Source organism: Salvia hispanica, chromosome 6 (assembly GCF_023119035.1).
Source record: "Salvia hispanica cultivar TCC Black 2014 chromosome 6, UniMelb_Shisp_WGS_1.0, whole genome shotgun sequence".
NCBI lineage: Eukaryota > Viridiplantae > Streptophyta > Magnoliopsida > Lamiales > Lamiaceae > Salvia > Salvia hispanica.
Window position 1 is genome coordinate 4,475,625 of NC_062970.1, and position 14,859 is coordinate 4,490,483.

The following is a 14,859-nucleotide window of genomic DNA, read 5'->3' on the forward strand; positions in this document are numbered from 1 at the left end:
TCTTTTTATTCTACTAAGTTTAATGTTATCTATATATTGAAAAATGTGAACACTTAAGAGTGAAAAAAGTTTGTGAAATGAGTTATTAGAATTATAGAATACAAGAGGGATATACTTATAGCCAAACAAAAGAAGAAAATACAAAGAATTAAAAGATGTGTCTTTCCTTAATTTAATCATGTATACATGCACACCATGATTTCCATTATACTTTTTTAATGGAAAAGAGAATTGAAACAGCAAGTTGTCACGTAGTTGTATGTGCATAAATAATGCACACTTTATACACATAAATCGACCATCATCCACTCCTTATCCCAAAGTTATTTTATTATAAATATTTTCCATTTATAGAAATGGATTTATGTCCTTACTAATAAAACATTCTACACGTCACGAAACCATGCACGAAATTATAACAAATTTCAAAATACATGAATTAGTTGACTTAATTAGCTATCAATGAGTAGATAATTAGATAAACGATATGTTGCACACATTTTGTGAATATTTATTTGGAGTTTCAATGATATGTAGTTCGTGTTAATATTTTTAATTTTATTGTTTCTCTTATAGCTCAAAATCACAATTTGGATCATCAATTTTAAAATTTCTCAAAAATAAATATTTTGAAACTTTTATCTGATTTTAAAATTATACGTAGACATGTCAATTGTCATAAATTTAGAAGTCTGAGGGAGAGAACGCGATGAAAGATAAAGAAAATAATCAACAGCATAACCTTCATGTTAATTGTGCTTATTTGCATAACTTTCCACCAAATATTTAAGTTGAATATAAACCATCTCAAATTTGTTATTTTCCTTTAATTATCTAATATTTTATATTAAAAAATGCTTGGTTAAATAATGTGAGTGGGATGGCACTAATCATTTAAATTGAAGGGGCAACTGCAGAAAGGGCACAAAACTGCAGGGATCAAAAAGCAATAAAGCGTCACGTTCTTAAACTCCCTCAAACGCCACGTGGCGGGTCCTAATTGGCTACAAGTACAAGTTCTTGATTTATTTATCTCTCGCGTGACATATTTTGCTCTGTTATTTATATATACACCACCTTAAAAGCATCTCTTCCTCCTAAAAAGCTAACAAATTGCATTATTTATACTATTTCCCCAATTTCTCCTTTTTATTAAAAGATGAAATTAAATATTTAACTACTTGAGTTAAAGGTAAAAAGGGGATCTCTATGACAGTTTACTCATAATGGTTCAAAATCTTGGGGTATTATTATACAAGAAAGTGGAGTTGACACTTGACTTTTGTGGTATTATAGTATTATTATACATTTGATGTTTGTCATGATTCTCTACATAATTATTGTTGGTACTTACATGTATAAATAGATCTCGAGTTTTCGAATAAGTTACACATCTTTAAAAATTGTTTATTTCATATAAATGTAGTTTGAAATTTTCTCTTTTAAAGGACATAAAAAGATGATGATTTAGTTGACAAAATTCGAGGTTGAGAATAGCTTGAAAAATACATATTTCAAATTTTATAGTTGATGGAATATGGAAAAGTAAGCATTGAGCATTCTTGCATCATTAGATACATTTGTGAATTCCTGATTAGAGAATGGTGACATATATTAGAATCCTAAAAGTGATACTGAAAATGATTATGTAAGCAATATTTCGAATTTCTAAAATAATTTCTCATGCAGAAGGGTTGTTTCCATTAAAAATCAATTTTGAGGAATATTCCTTAAAGGAATTTATGGGAAACACAAAGAGTGGCATTCTCATGTGCTTTTGACCATCAAAGAAAGTGAAATTACAGAAAGCTTTTGCAGAGCGTAATTATCAAATGTGTTTAATGAACTAATTACTGCACTTTGTACTCTAATTAAAATAATCTGCAATAATATTAGAGTTTAATGGGACAAGTGGAGTAACAAATAGTATAATTTGTAATATCATTTCTATCTAATTATATAGTACTATCAAATTATGAGAGAAATCATCTGGAGGCTACTCTTTCAATACTTAATATTGTGTAGGATAGTTAGAAATTTTGATTTAAGTATAAAAATACTCTTATTGATACGTGGCATGCAAATAGAAAATGAAATTAATAGACCATCACTATTCTTAAAAGGGCTAAAAGAGGAAGATCCAATAATTTTGGATGAATAATAAATAATGAAGTAAACCTTATCGCTAAAAAAGTGGGTGGATTTTAAGAGGTTGAAGCAATAAATGCACATGCATATGGTAAAATTTAATTCCTCCTTTGTAGCACTAACTCTACAATTAATAAATAAAATCATGTGCTTAACACGTAATTAACCGCTAATCAACAAGGCTATTTGCAACTAAACTACCTTAATTAGTTTCTACATCCCCCTTAATTCCATATTATATTAATATTTTATTTTAAAGCTTGATTCTGTATTTATATGATTCATTTTGTAGTTTATGCGAAGAGATGCAGTTAAAGGTAAAAATGGAAGAAATCGAATTTCTATATGATTTGTATATTTGATGATTTTGATAAAAATATTACTACAAAGTATTTGAAAATAAAACAAAAACATTAAAAAATACTACAATATTAATTAAATGACTCTATTAATTGAGAAAAAGAGCTCACAAATAGAAAGCGACGTTAACAATGTACGTATAATATATGATAGATACTCTAATATTTTGTTTGCTTCAAACACAAAATCATTTCAATGCAAAGTGGCACATCATACACATAAAATTTTATAAATCACATCTTAGGTGGAATTAAATATAAAAAGAACTAGTATGACGAATTGACACTACACTCACAATATGTTAGCATGGGTAAAATTTACACCATAAATTCGAAACTAAATTTATTTGGATTTTCCCTTAAAAAATATGGATATAAGAATAGATAAAAATTTAATATTTTATAAAAAATAAAAACTGATAATAGTAGTATTCAATAATATTATATAACCTTAAAATTATTAAGATTCAAGAGTAAAATATACCTCAATCTATTACTCATAGGTATTTTCTTCATTTTGATTCACACAAAAAAATCCGTCCTTTTTATTTTCGATAATATGAGCTATCAATTTTCCCTCTTTTATTTTTCTTTTCCACCTATTTATCTTCAATTAAAATATTATATTTATTTTATATTTTATCAATTTTACATTGAAATATAATACGAATTTTAATACAAAATTTAATATATTATTAGTAAAGTATATATCCCACATATAGAAAAATTTACTAAAAATAAATAGCGATAAATTTGAGTAAATGAACTAAAATAAGTGAAAAAACAACTGTGAAATGGTAGAATTACGTGGGGTTGGGTAAGCGTGTATTTGTGAGCTGGATCCAAACTCAAGGGATTGACCCTTCGCCAAACCATAAACTCAACCCCACAAATGAATTTTTATACATATATATATATATTCGAATATTGTAGTACTCGAAAAAGGGAGAAAAAATAGGAAGATTTAATCCCAGTAAACACCCCAGAGAAGGAACAAAAAACAAAGAGCACCCAAACACAACTTCAAAACGCACACACCCTGCAACTACACAAATTTCCTCTTCCACTTTTCAATTGGTAGTTACAAAGTCTTGAAATTTAAAGTTTCAATCTTGCAATCTCCCGAATCTTGAATATGATTGGGTTTTGCACATAGATTCTGCCTAGTGATTGCTTGTAATTGTGTTCTTTTTTAATTCCAAGTATTTTATTTCATTTTCCATCTGGGATTTGTGTCTGCATGCATAAATTGAGTTGTGTTGGTCAATTTTGAGGGTAAAGAATGGATCTTGGAGTGAAATCCACGCCTTATACAAGCTCTAATGCTTCTTGGAAGTCCGGCGCCGACGCCGCTCCCGGCCAATTTCCGGCGGGATTGAAAGTTCTTGTTGTTGATGATGACCCCACTTGTTTGAGAATCTTGGAGAAGATGCTCAAAAATTGTTTGTATGAAGGTATTATTTCAACTCATAATTTTACTCTACTGTCTCTTTTTTATGGTGGGATTTCATATGTTTGCATAAATAAAAAAATTGTGTGTGTGTGTGTGTGTGTGTTTGGTGGGATTTCATGTATTTCCATAAATAACAGATCTTGCAGTAGAATTTGTGATATTTATTAACATTCTTGGTTTATGATTAAATGATAAGTATGATTGAAATTTGTGTGTGTGTGTGTGTGTGTGTGTGTGCTGGTGGGATTTCATATATATGCAATTATGCATAAATAACATTTGTTGCAAAATTTGGGATTCTTTTTACATTTTTGGATTGTAATTGCATGTCAACTATGATTTGGGGATTTTTTTAATTATGTCTATGGAGTTAAGGTTTGAGTATTTATGGAATTTGGTGTGAATAGTTTGACTTCAGATCTTGATGCATAATATTAGGGTTATATGCCAAATTCTTGAGAGTAGTACTCTAATAACGAATTGGGGGAAAATAATTTCAGTTACGACGTGCAATCGAGCAGAGGTTGCTCTGAACTTTCTCCGAGACCACAAAAATGGCTGTGACATTGTGATAAGTGATGTTCATATGCCCGATATGGATGGTTTCAAGCTCCTCGAGTGCGTTGGCCTCGAGATGGATCTGCCTGTTATCAGTGAGTGTGCTAATCTTTCTGCCACGTTTTTGATGTGGATGTGTTCCGTTTCATGGTTTGTGATGACTGGTTTTGACTTTTGGTTGGTTTTCTTAGTGATGTCTGCGGATGATAGCAAACATGTAGTGATGAAGGGTGTTACACACGGTGCTTGCGACTATCTGATTAAGCCGGTTCGTATTGAGGCTTTGAAGAACATATGGCAGCATGTAGTCCGTAAAAAGCAGCACGAGTTGAAGGATAAGGATTTGGAGCACTCGGGGAGTGTGGAGGAGGGGGAGCGGCAGCTGAAAACCTATGAAGACACTGATTGCTCCCATTCGGCAAATGAAGGGAACTGGAAAAACTCAAAGAAGAGGAAGGATGAGGAGGAGGATGAGTTGGAAGACAGGGATGATACATCTGCATTGAAGAAGCCAAGGGTTGTATGGTCCGTTGAGCTCCATCAACAGTTTGTAACGGCTGTTAATCAGCTTGGAATCGACAGTATGAATCTCTCCTTACCTTCCCTTCACTGTCGGTTTTTGCATCAGTTTTGGTAGATTTGTCGTTGTATGTTTACTATGTTTCCATTCACTGCAAAATGAATCGAAGCATGAAATAGGAAATAAACCTTAGAATATTATGAATTCATGATTTCCATGGTTTGTTTACAAGAATCTGTTGAATTAGTGAAGGAGTTTATTCCTTTAAGATACATTTAGGCTGCTGTCTACAAACTTGAGATTATGCCTGGAAATCATAAGACAGATAGTTTTCTTGATTCACGTCATTTGTTGCACAGGCTAATATCTCTACTTATTTGCAAATACGAGTTCATTTTTAGTCACATATGTATGTGTAGTGGTGGCTCTTCGTGTTTATAATTGAATGATTGCTGGAATGACTAAATTTAGCGCTCCCTCGACTTTGCAATTTTGTACTTGTACTTAAACTGATTATTGATTTCGAATTTTAAACTTTTTGCAATATTGCAGAGGCTGTTCCAAAGAAAATCCTGGAATTAATGAACGTTCCTGGCCTTACACGAGAAAATGTTGCTAGCCATCTACAGGTGATTCAAGAATTGAATCCATCCTCTATGATGATTGATGCTTCTTTCATTGTGTGTGTCAAGTCTATGCCACTTAACTATAAACGACCAATTTTTTTCAGAAATACCGCCTCTACCTTAGAAGGCTGAGCGGCGTATCACAGCACCATAATGGTCTTGGCAGCCCGTTTATGGGACCCACGGATGCGCAGTTTGGCCAGATGTCTTCTCTCAACAGTGTAGATCTTCAAGCTCTTGCCGCCTCTGGTCACATCCCTCACCATAGTCTTGCATCGATCCAGGCGGCTGCACTTGGCCGGGCCACCTCAAAGTCGCCCATGCCTCTACCTCTTGTCGATCAAAGAAACGTTTTTAACTTTGAAAATCCGAAGCTGAGGTTCCCGGAAGGTCAAAACGAGAGCAGTAGCAAGCAAGGCAACTTACTCCATGGAATACCGACGAATATGGACTCAAAACAGCTAACCTCTCTGCACCAGTCTGCGCTCGGCAACATGAATATGCACATGCATTCCCAGACGAGCCAGAGCAGCTCGTTGATGATGCAGATGGCTCAGCTTCGACCGCAGTCGAGGCCTCAGAATTTGAATGATATCAATGGAAGCAGGAATGGAGTCGAAGTCATCAGCAGGCCGCAGTATATATCTCATCCCAAGCCATCTACTTCCACGGACTTCTCGAGCCAGGGCACGGAATTTTCAGGAAATAATACCTTCCCACTTCCAAGTAATTCTGTAATGTCGGGCGCTGAGATGAAAGGCTCGAGAGCTTTCCTTCCCAACTACGATGTCCTCAACAATCTGAATCAAAGTAGGAACCAAGAGTGGCGCATGCAGAATGCTGGATCGAGCTTTGCACTTCTTCAAAACTCGAGCATACAACGCGGGTTGGATGTTTCATCGTCTCTTGGAGAAAGTAGGATCTTGGCTGCTAACAAGGCTACCCTCCCGATTGTAGAGGGACGTGGCAACGCACCAAACGTCTCCCAGCACCTCAACTTCCCGGCTTTTGACAAATCATTAAGGAGCAAGGCAGAAAGACTACCCGGAATGGGCTTCCAAAATGGCCTCTTGCACGAACGTTTCGGCCAGGAGGACCTCATGAGCGCACTTCTAAAGCAGGTCGGTTTTATTGCTTATGATGTTTAATGTGTTGACGACCTAACCACTCTCTAATGCCATTTTTTCTCTTCTACAGCAGCAAGAAGGCATGGTTGCCCCGGTCGAGACAGAGTTCGGTTACGATGGCTACCAGTTGGATAACCTCCCCGTGTAACACACCGGTACTCTATAGCTTTAGAGTGAGAGTTTGTACATAGTTGCATCCTAAAGATTGGCCTTTTGTCAACGAGGCCTCGAAATTCTTGAATCTCTTTGATTTTTCCGAAAGATATATGCTTCCACTGTTAGGTTCAGGCTCTTGGTGCTTTGTTTGCTATGTTACCTCTATTGTGATTCGAAACTGGAGATGCGCAGCTCAAGATTCGAACTTGTGGATCGGGGGGTCGAGTGCTCGGTTCGACTGCATGATACGCAAAGTGTACCGTGCAAAATTTTGATTGCTTAGTGTTTAGGGCCGGGGGTTGCAGTAGTGAAAAAAGGTTGTGAGGAAAGATGTGAAATTATCTTTTGATAAATTGATGGTGCTCTTCTATTAGGTTTTGTGGGATAATGTACTCTCTAATAAAAAAGGTTGGTAGGGTATATGAATGTGGTATAAGATTCATTTATTTGATTTTTCAGCAATGCAAATCTTCTTCATTTTCACTTGTTTTACTTATTTAGGTTCTTCGATTTAGTGTTATGTTGGTGGCCACTTTATGAGTTGATGTTTAAGAAAGGGATATTGGTTCCTAAAATGCTAAAAAACCAACAAACCGTGGCTTAATTTGGTACTCCATCTGTCCCACTCATGATGTCTATATTTTTGAATAACATGAGATTTTAGATGTCTATAATTTTGAATGACATGAGATTTTAAGAGTTGTTAAGTGAAAGTAGAGGAAAAAAACTAGTTGAATATGTTAATGAGGAAAGAGGAGAGAATGATTTATTGTCAAATATAGAAAATGAATATTTAAAGTGAGACAAACTAAAAAGAAAAGGTAAGGTGGATATCTCGAGTAAAGATGAAGAGAGTATGCTTCATAAATTTTAAATATCGTAAAAGTTTCACATTTGTTAGGATGAAAGAAGAGAGAGAGGGGAGACTTTGCTCAAACATAGATGTATATGAGACAGTATTTGAAAACTAACAAATGTGTGTATGTTACAATGCCAATGTTAAGACTGTAGGTACAAAAAAACACCTCACATCCATAATTCCTTCAAGGAAGAGGAACTATGATCTGATCCAAAAATAACAACCAAAAAAGAATGAACGAATAAGCATCCACCCTCCTTATCTTCGCAATGAAACGAAGACAGCGAGCGCCACCATCACCGACATCAACACTCCCGACGAGCCAGACCTAGCAGCATCGCTTGTCGGGAGCACTTTAGGCAGCGCGCACTCCTCCCCGTTGAAGTAAACCTTCGACGGGAAACCATCCCCTGCGGGAACGTTGATCCCCGGTGTGAGCTTCTTCGTGAAGGAGATGACTGATTGCTGCTTCCCGGGAATCCTCGGGTCCTTTTTCGGGTTGGCAGCGTCGCTCTCTCCAACGAGATAGTTGAGCCCTTCGAGCCCCTGCATGAAAATGGTGTTGTTCACCCCATCTCCGTCGAGATCAAGCGCTGTCCCGTTGAAGGAGTAGACAGCTTCAAATCCGGGCGCGCCCTTGTTCAGCTCGACTGCGGCAAACCAGTCGACGAACGGGAAGTCGTCCCAGTTGAAGATGGTGATCCTTGCTGACCATCCGCCTCGGTAATCCGTGAACAAGTGCCAGTTGAGGCTCACGCCACAGCCGTCTCCACAGGGGAGAGGGTTTGGGACCGGGAAATGGTGGATGTTCGCCCACGCCTTAGCTAGAAGCGTCCGGTTTTCAAACGGGACGAGGAGGGCCTGCGAGGGGAGGAAGAGGGCCGGCGCCGTATTGCTGCATGCCGGAGCAGCGCCGCCGCTGCAGCCGCACGCGCAGGTCGGGCACGGGATGATGGACTCGTTGTAGTAGGCAGAGAACGACACGCAGCAGCGAGGGCTCGCGCCCTTCGGCTGGGTTATGTTGCAGACGACCTGCCAGCTCGCGACCGCAGCTGTCCCGGGAAGTAGGGCAGCTGGGTCTGGGAACTGGCTAGGGCTTACGCGCACGGGGGCCCCACATTTGTAGTCCGGGTTGAGCCGGCCCTTGATCCCCCAGTTCTGAGGCGGGGTGAGGCGCGACCGGTTGAGATTTGGGGGCATCTTGAACACGTTGATCTGGAACGCAGATTTCGACTTGCTGGGATCCATCTCAGGTGGGAGAATCGTCCCGTTCCTGCAGCAGAACGGGACCATTCCTAGGGCCGTGTCGTTGGTCTTGGCTAAGGGCAGGTCGATCAGGGTCGGCCTGCGCTCACAATTCAGCGCATTGGAGAAGTCGAGGGACTGGTAGTACTGGCCCTGCTTGCCAAAGACGCAGTCAGAGGTGTCGACCACGGAGGGGTAAGCGCCCTTCATGGCGAAGATGAACTCGTCCTCCATCCAGTCCCAGCTCAGCTGCCAGTTGTCCAGCCGGCCTAGAGGGTTGTGGTTCTCGATGGTGACCTGCGCCCAGTAGTTAGACTCGTAGGTCCGTGAAACATCGTACATTATGGTCAGGTCGCCACTCCTCCGAGGGAGAAACTCCTCGTCCAAGGTCTCGTTGGCCTTGAACTTGGGGTCTCTAGTGCAACATACCTCCATTGTGCTGTTTCCTGCATCATCAAATCCAAACTCAAACTCAAACACATTTCCTATCTGATACAAACAACATGCTCAAGATTCAAGAATTCGAACATCAGGTGTAACTGTAAATGGCCATTGATCATCATCAATAAAGTCATGAAAATCAAGAAAAACTTCTTCTTTCATTCAGAGCTAGGTTTCTCAACAACCAAACAAGATTGTGAATATGTTAGATCAATTCCCCCATTTATATATTCATACATTGATTATCAATGTTGAATTAAGAAAAATCTCTACTAGGATTTCAAAATCCCTCTATTTCCAATTCTTGTTTTTCTTTTCCCCTGCAAATCTTCATATACAACATCAGCTAGCATCCAAATAATAGTCCAAAAAAATTCAAATCTCAGTCAACTCCCACACCACAAATTTCAAATTCCATCCATCCAATGAAATCAAGAAAGTGAAGGAACCAATTCAAGCAATCAAGTCCCACAAAAGGTAGTTGAAAAAAATCAAATCTTTAACCATTTTTACCAACTTTAGAGAGAAAGAGAGAGAAACAGACCTTGCAAAGAGGGCTTAGGGCAAATCCAACCCTCATTCACGAGCGAGATATTCGCCGGCATGGGCGCATCAGGCGGCGCCACCCCAAACTGGGTCCCAACGAGCTGAACCTGAACGCTCATCTGGGTCAAGTCGCCCGCCGTCTCCACGCCCGTCTTGAGATCCGGATTGGGATACCCCGAAAAAACCGAGCCGTTTCCGACGCTGCCGGGAAACGAATTCCCATCAGCCAGCACGGCATTCGAGGCCGAAACGAGGTACTCGTCGTGCTGGAATCCGACCCAGACCTGCCACGATTTGAGCTCCTCCAAGTCGTTGTTGAGGACGGTGAGCGTGGATTCGAAGCGGTAGCCCTGGCGATCCGGATCCGACTTCAGAATTGGGGGGACGATTTTGCCCGTGGAGTAGGAGTAGCTCAGGAACACTCCGTTGCAGGCGTCCGATGGCGGAGGAGGTGGAGCGCTCGGGTTTCTGGTTTGGGCCCGGGCCGGGCCTAGAATTAAGAGGAAAAGTGAGAGTAAAATGGGGATGGTTGTGGTGGCCATTATTTCAGTTCAAAATCATGAAACTGAATGTGGAGAGAGGGAGAGAATTGAATTGAATTGAATTTTGGCGTGTGTGTGCATAGGTTGAGTGTGTGTATGTATAGGTTTTGTGTGTGAACAGACACAAAGAAGGGAAAATGGGCGACGCGGAGATGGAAGAGAGACAGCTTCAATTCTGCTGTAATAACAATTTTTATATGGTTATTAATTTATTATTAAAAAATGTTTTTTTTAATTCTAGTATAAGATTATGGAAATTTAAACTATGTAAGGTATTCCGTTTTTATGAATGGAATGAAATCTTAAAATTTGGGAACTTTTTAATTTACTCCACCGCTGAATGTATCTTTTGTTAGTATGATTTGTTTATTAATGAATCATGTGTGCTTAGACAGAGTCATTAGTTTGATCTTACAATTAATTATGAGATAATTGAATTTTTTACGGAAATGAAAAGGGTTGAACGCGTGAAAATGAGTGGCGGCGTGGCGACTTTCAACTGGTTATTATAATTATGTTTTTGTTGATATTGTTTTAGCATAATTTTAACATTCTTGTTCTGTGCTTTATTAAAGTGAAAGAATTACTTAAATAAACTTTAGTTTTTATACGAGTACTAGTAATAAAATTAACAATTATACACCACAGAATATTTATATCTCCAATTTTTGAAATTGTTACTACTAGTACTTTATAAGAAGAAGAAAGCGAATGGCGTTCCATTCTTTTAATGGTGTGGGGACATATATCCGTTAGTTTTGGAGACGTTGCACAAAGTTTAAATTTGAATGTTGAAATTCTTGAGGCTAAAGTGGAAATATCACAAAAACTTATTTCAAAAATGAGGAAGTGATATTTTAACCACTCCGGATCACCTATAATTTTTCCTCCAACATCCCCTACTTCATCCCTCACAAACATAAAATATGATGGTGGGCTCATTACTTATGTTTGTGAGAGATGGAATAGGAGATGTTGTAGGAAAAGTTGTAGGTGATCCAGACATTAACTTAACTGCATCAAAACACATACTCCTTCCGTCCCATTGAAGATGACCCACTTTCCTTTTTAGTTTGTCTCAACTAAGATAACTAATTACTTAAAATGGAAATACCTTTATCTCTACTTTATTCCATCTCTTTTACTTTAATCTCTCCTCTTAACATACAAATTAAATTTGCCTAAAATCTCGTGCCACCCAAGAAAGGGTCATCTTCCTTGGAACGGAGGGAGTACTCAATTCTTGAACGATCATTCTCAATTTAGTTATGTTTAACATTAGTAATTTTATTTTATACATTTAATTTAATTATTATACCTTAAAACTATTATGGTCATTGTTAATTACATAAATCACATATAGATTAAAATTTGATTTATTATTTTTATTTATTTATTTGAATTTAAATAGAGAATGGAAAATTTTAGTTTTGTTTTCAAGTAAATTATAAAAATAATGACATCAATAAAAAAAATTACGATATTATAATTAAAATAAATATATAAAACAAATTATGCGTGCATGTACTAAACTAAAGTGATATTGACATAAGTTTGTATGATTTGAGCAGTATTCATTAATACTGGCCTCAGTGACTCAGTTAGTCTTTCTTAAAATTAATTTTGTTGTTTTACACTGAGTATTACCCCTAAATTATTATTAACATCATTCATTTTATAAATTACTATATAAACTTAAATATATTTTGTTCTTTTATTCAGTTCATATGAAGTTATATAACGAACAAATTTAGTCGTATGTTTAGTTAATTTGTTTTTTCCCAAAAATATTGATTTAATAGAATAGGGTGAGCAAAGCACAAAAAATTAGGTGGATTTGTTTTGACCAAACAATAATAAATAAAATAGAAAAATGATTTAGTGGGAAGGCAAAAACATTGGAGTATTTGTCATGTGCACGTTCTTCCCATCCGTTGATTGTGCAATCTTTCTGCATATTCCCATCCCATGTGCCACTAATTTCTACTCCTACTACATTTGTTTTTATTTCAACAGCTTTCTTTTTTAGGGTCTCAACAATTGAAATAAATATTTTTGTAAAATATTTCAAACTCTATCCAAACATTTTCTTATTACTACTATTATTAAGAGAAATGATATCAAAATATACTAATCTAACCTAATGGCATTCACAATAGGGCGGAGGATAGCTCACTCTAAACTCCGTCCTATGCTCCGTCACATCAGCATTCTATCCTTCTACCCTCCCACCACTGTGGATGCTCTAAAGTCATTAGTTTCAACTTTCAAATGCAACACAATAGGTTTGCAAGATTGTATCCTGAGATTAAACATGTACTAATATGTTTGGTTGATGAGATTCAATCCTACGACTCAATCTTAGATGGATAATCATAGAATAATTAATAATAATTAACTCCTTATAATTAAAATAATCTCACAATTCAATCTTAGATTATATTTGGATACTATTATTTTATTTAAGAAACCGAATACCACCTTAAAGTACAAAATTATACTCCTACCTCCTAATTTTCTAGCTTCCAGATTAATAATAACCTGCCGAAGAGGGGACGTGGTTAATTAGAAATTTATCGGGCTATGCTTTGATCCAAAACGTAGTGAACAAGGCCCAAAACCAAGAACTATGTTACGATATCTCAAACTGTAAATGCTTGTAAATGAGCCCAATGCTTTTAAAATTCAACCCAATAGGAATTTTAGCGATTGATATCAACCTCAGATCCAGCCCGTATACAAAAGGCAGATATATTTGTATCCTTAATTAGTACTCCCTATATTATGCTTATGCATTTTGAATCATTTAATGTAAAACTAATAATGTTTAAGGGAGGTATAGAGAAAAAATAATTAAATCATTATTAGTGAAAATTGAGTCTTACTTCATTAAAGAGAAAATATTTTTTAAAATTAAAAATAATATATTTTTTTGAACGACTAAAAAAAAAGAATGCATATTCTTATGAGACAGAAAAAGTAATACTAAAATCGAAACATAAGAATTTGAATCTAAGATAAAGGTGAAATAATAAAACTATTCAATCCTTTTCATCTAAAACTACAAAACATTTGTACACTTTGCTAAAGTACTCCTGATATCCCAAAAAATATTGTCTTATTTTTCTATTTTGATTCATCCACCAAAATTAGTTCATACTCCAATTATTTTAGCAAACTCTCAAAATTTACGGCATAAATATATAAGGATGAATGATATGCTACATACCTTATGTGGGCTTCTTATTTGAGCACCGCTATCGTTTGACACATGTTTAGTATTGTTCATTTCGATTTATATATTTAGTTTGATTCTAGTACATTACAAAATTTATTAAAAATTTTAATTTCACATTCATAAAAAATCAAAGCTTAGTTTATTAATTTATTTAAAATTATAGAGAACACGAACGAATCCAACTTTGATCTTTATAAATTTTGTAAAATTAAAATTTTCAATAACATTTTTTAATGTATTGGCAAACTAAATATATAAATCAAAACGAACAACACTAAATATGTGTCAAACAAGAGCGATGCTCACATAAGGAGCTCACATATATGGTATGTAGCACATCATTCCTCAATATGTAAGTATTTCTTTACAACTTATATATTTGGCTCACCACTTCAGCCATTTATTTCGTTTCGCCTCATATTTTATTAATTATATATTAAAATCTAAGTTCTGAACTATTACAAGACTATAAGATCTATTTTTTATGGACGAAGAGATGATATTTTATTTTCAAATACGACACACATGTCGGACCCAAATACATATGGGTGGGAGAGGAGAGTTTAAGCTCCCATCACACCATTTTTAGTGAACTTTCAAAGTATTTTTGCGAGTCATTATATAAACCATTCATCGTCAAGTCAAATAACAAAAATAATACTACTACTTATTTGTCTAAATCTCGAACTCTAAATTTAGAAATTTGCCAGCTATGTCTGCCCTTGATGACATTTACTCGGGGCATCCCATCTTCTATCACGTGTACATTCATGAAATGAGATTATTCACATATAATATGCAGTGCTTACACAAGGTGAAACAATTTTAGAACTATATCATTTAGATAGATAAAAATTGCTTGAAACTATGCCTTTCGAGATCCTACGTGCACATGGCACATTTTTTAAAAATATTTTGGTATGATTCAAACTCGTGATCTATTTCAATTAGAAATTTGCTCGCTCCGTGAACAAGTGTCATTGACCATGGTTAAGGAGCCTTGTAGAATTGTTGTGTTGAAGTCAGACTTCCTCCAACTCT

The 14,859-nt window shown here is 36.3% G+C and overlaps 3 protein-coding genes across 3 annotated transcripts in view; 1 reads left to right on the forward strand and 2 right to left on the reverse strand.

Moving 5' to 3' along the window:
• LOC125195850 overlaps positions 1-14,859 on the reverse strand; it is a 65,096-nt gene that overhangs the window by 34,575 nt on the left and 15,662 nt on the right. The window lies entirely within an intron of this gene.
• LOC125195849 (two-component response regulator ARR2-like) lies at positions 3,462-7,430 on the forward strand. Its single transcript, XM_048094107.1, has 6 exons — positions 3,462-3,961; positions 4,461-4,613; positions 4,710-5,099; positions 5,591-5,667; positions 5,769-6,785; positions 6,862-7,430. Exons 1-6 carry the CDS (start codon positions 3,790-3,792, stop codon positions 6,937-6,939), a joined length of 1,887 nt encoding a protein of 628 aa, XP_047950064.1. The 5' UTR covers positions 3,462-3,789; the 3' UTR covers positions 6,940-7,430.
• On the reverse strand, positions 7,875-10,736 carry LOC125195848 (COBRA-like protein 7). Its single transcript, XM_048094106.1, has 2 exons — positions 10,037-10,736; positions 7,875-9,497 (listed from the first exon to the last, which is right to left on the reverse strand). The coding sequence occupies exons 1-2, from the start codon at positions 10,578-10,580 to the stop codon at positions 8,065-8,067; spliced, it is 1,977 nt and encodes a 658-aa protein (XP_047950063.1). The 5' UTR covers positions 10,581-10,736; the 3' UTR covers positions 7,875-8,064.

Coding starts and splice junctions, on each gene's coding strand:
- LOC125195849 (XM_048094107.1), top strand. CDS start 3,790: ATGGATCTTGGAGTGAAATCCACGCCTTATACAAGCTCTAATGCTTCT. Junction 3,962..4,460: donor CAAAAATTGTTTGTATGAAG/GTATTATTTCAA, acceptor AAATAATTTCAG/TTACGACGTGCAATCGAGCA. Junction 5,668..5,768: donor ATGTTGCTAGCCATCTACAG/GTGATTCAAGAA, acceptor AATTTTTTTCAG/AAATACCGCCTCTACCTTAG.
- LOC125195848 (XM_048094106.1), bottom strand. CDS start 10,580: ATGGCCACCACAACCATCCCCATTTTACTCTCACTTTTCCTCTTAATT. Junction 9,498..10,036: donor CCCTAAGCCCTCTTTGCAAG/GTCTGTTTCTCT, acceptor TTGATGATGCAG/GAAACAGCACAATGGAGGTA.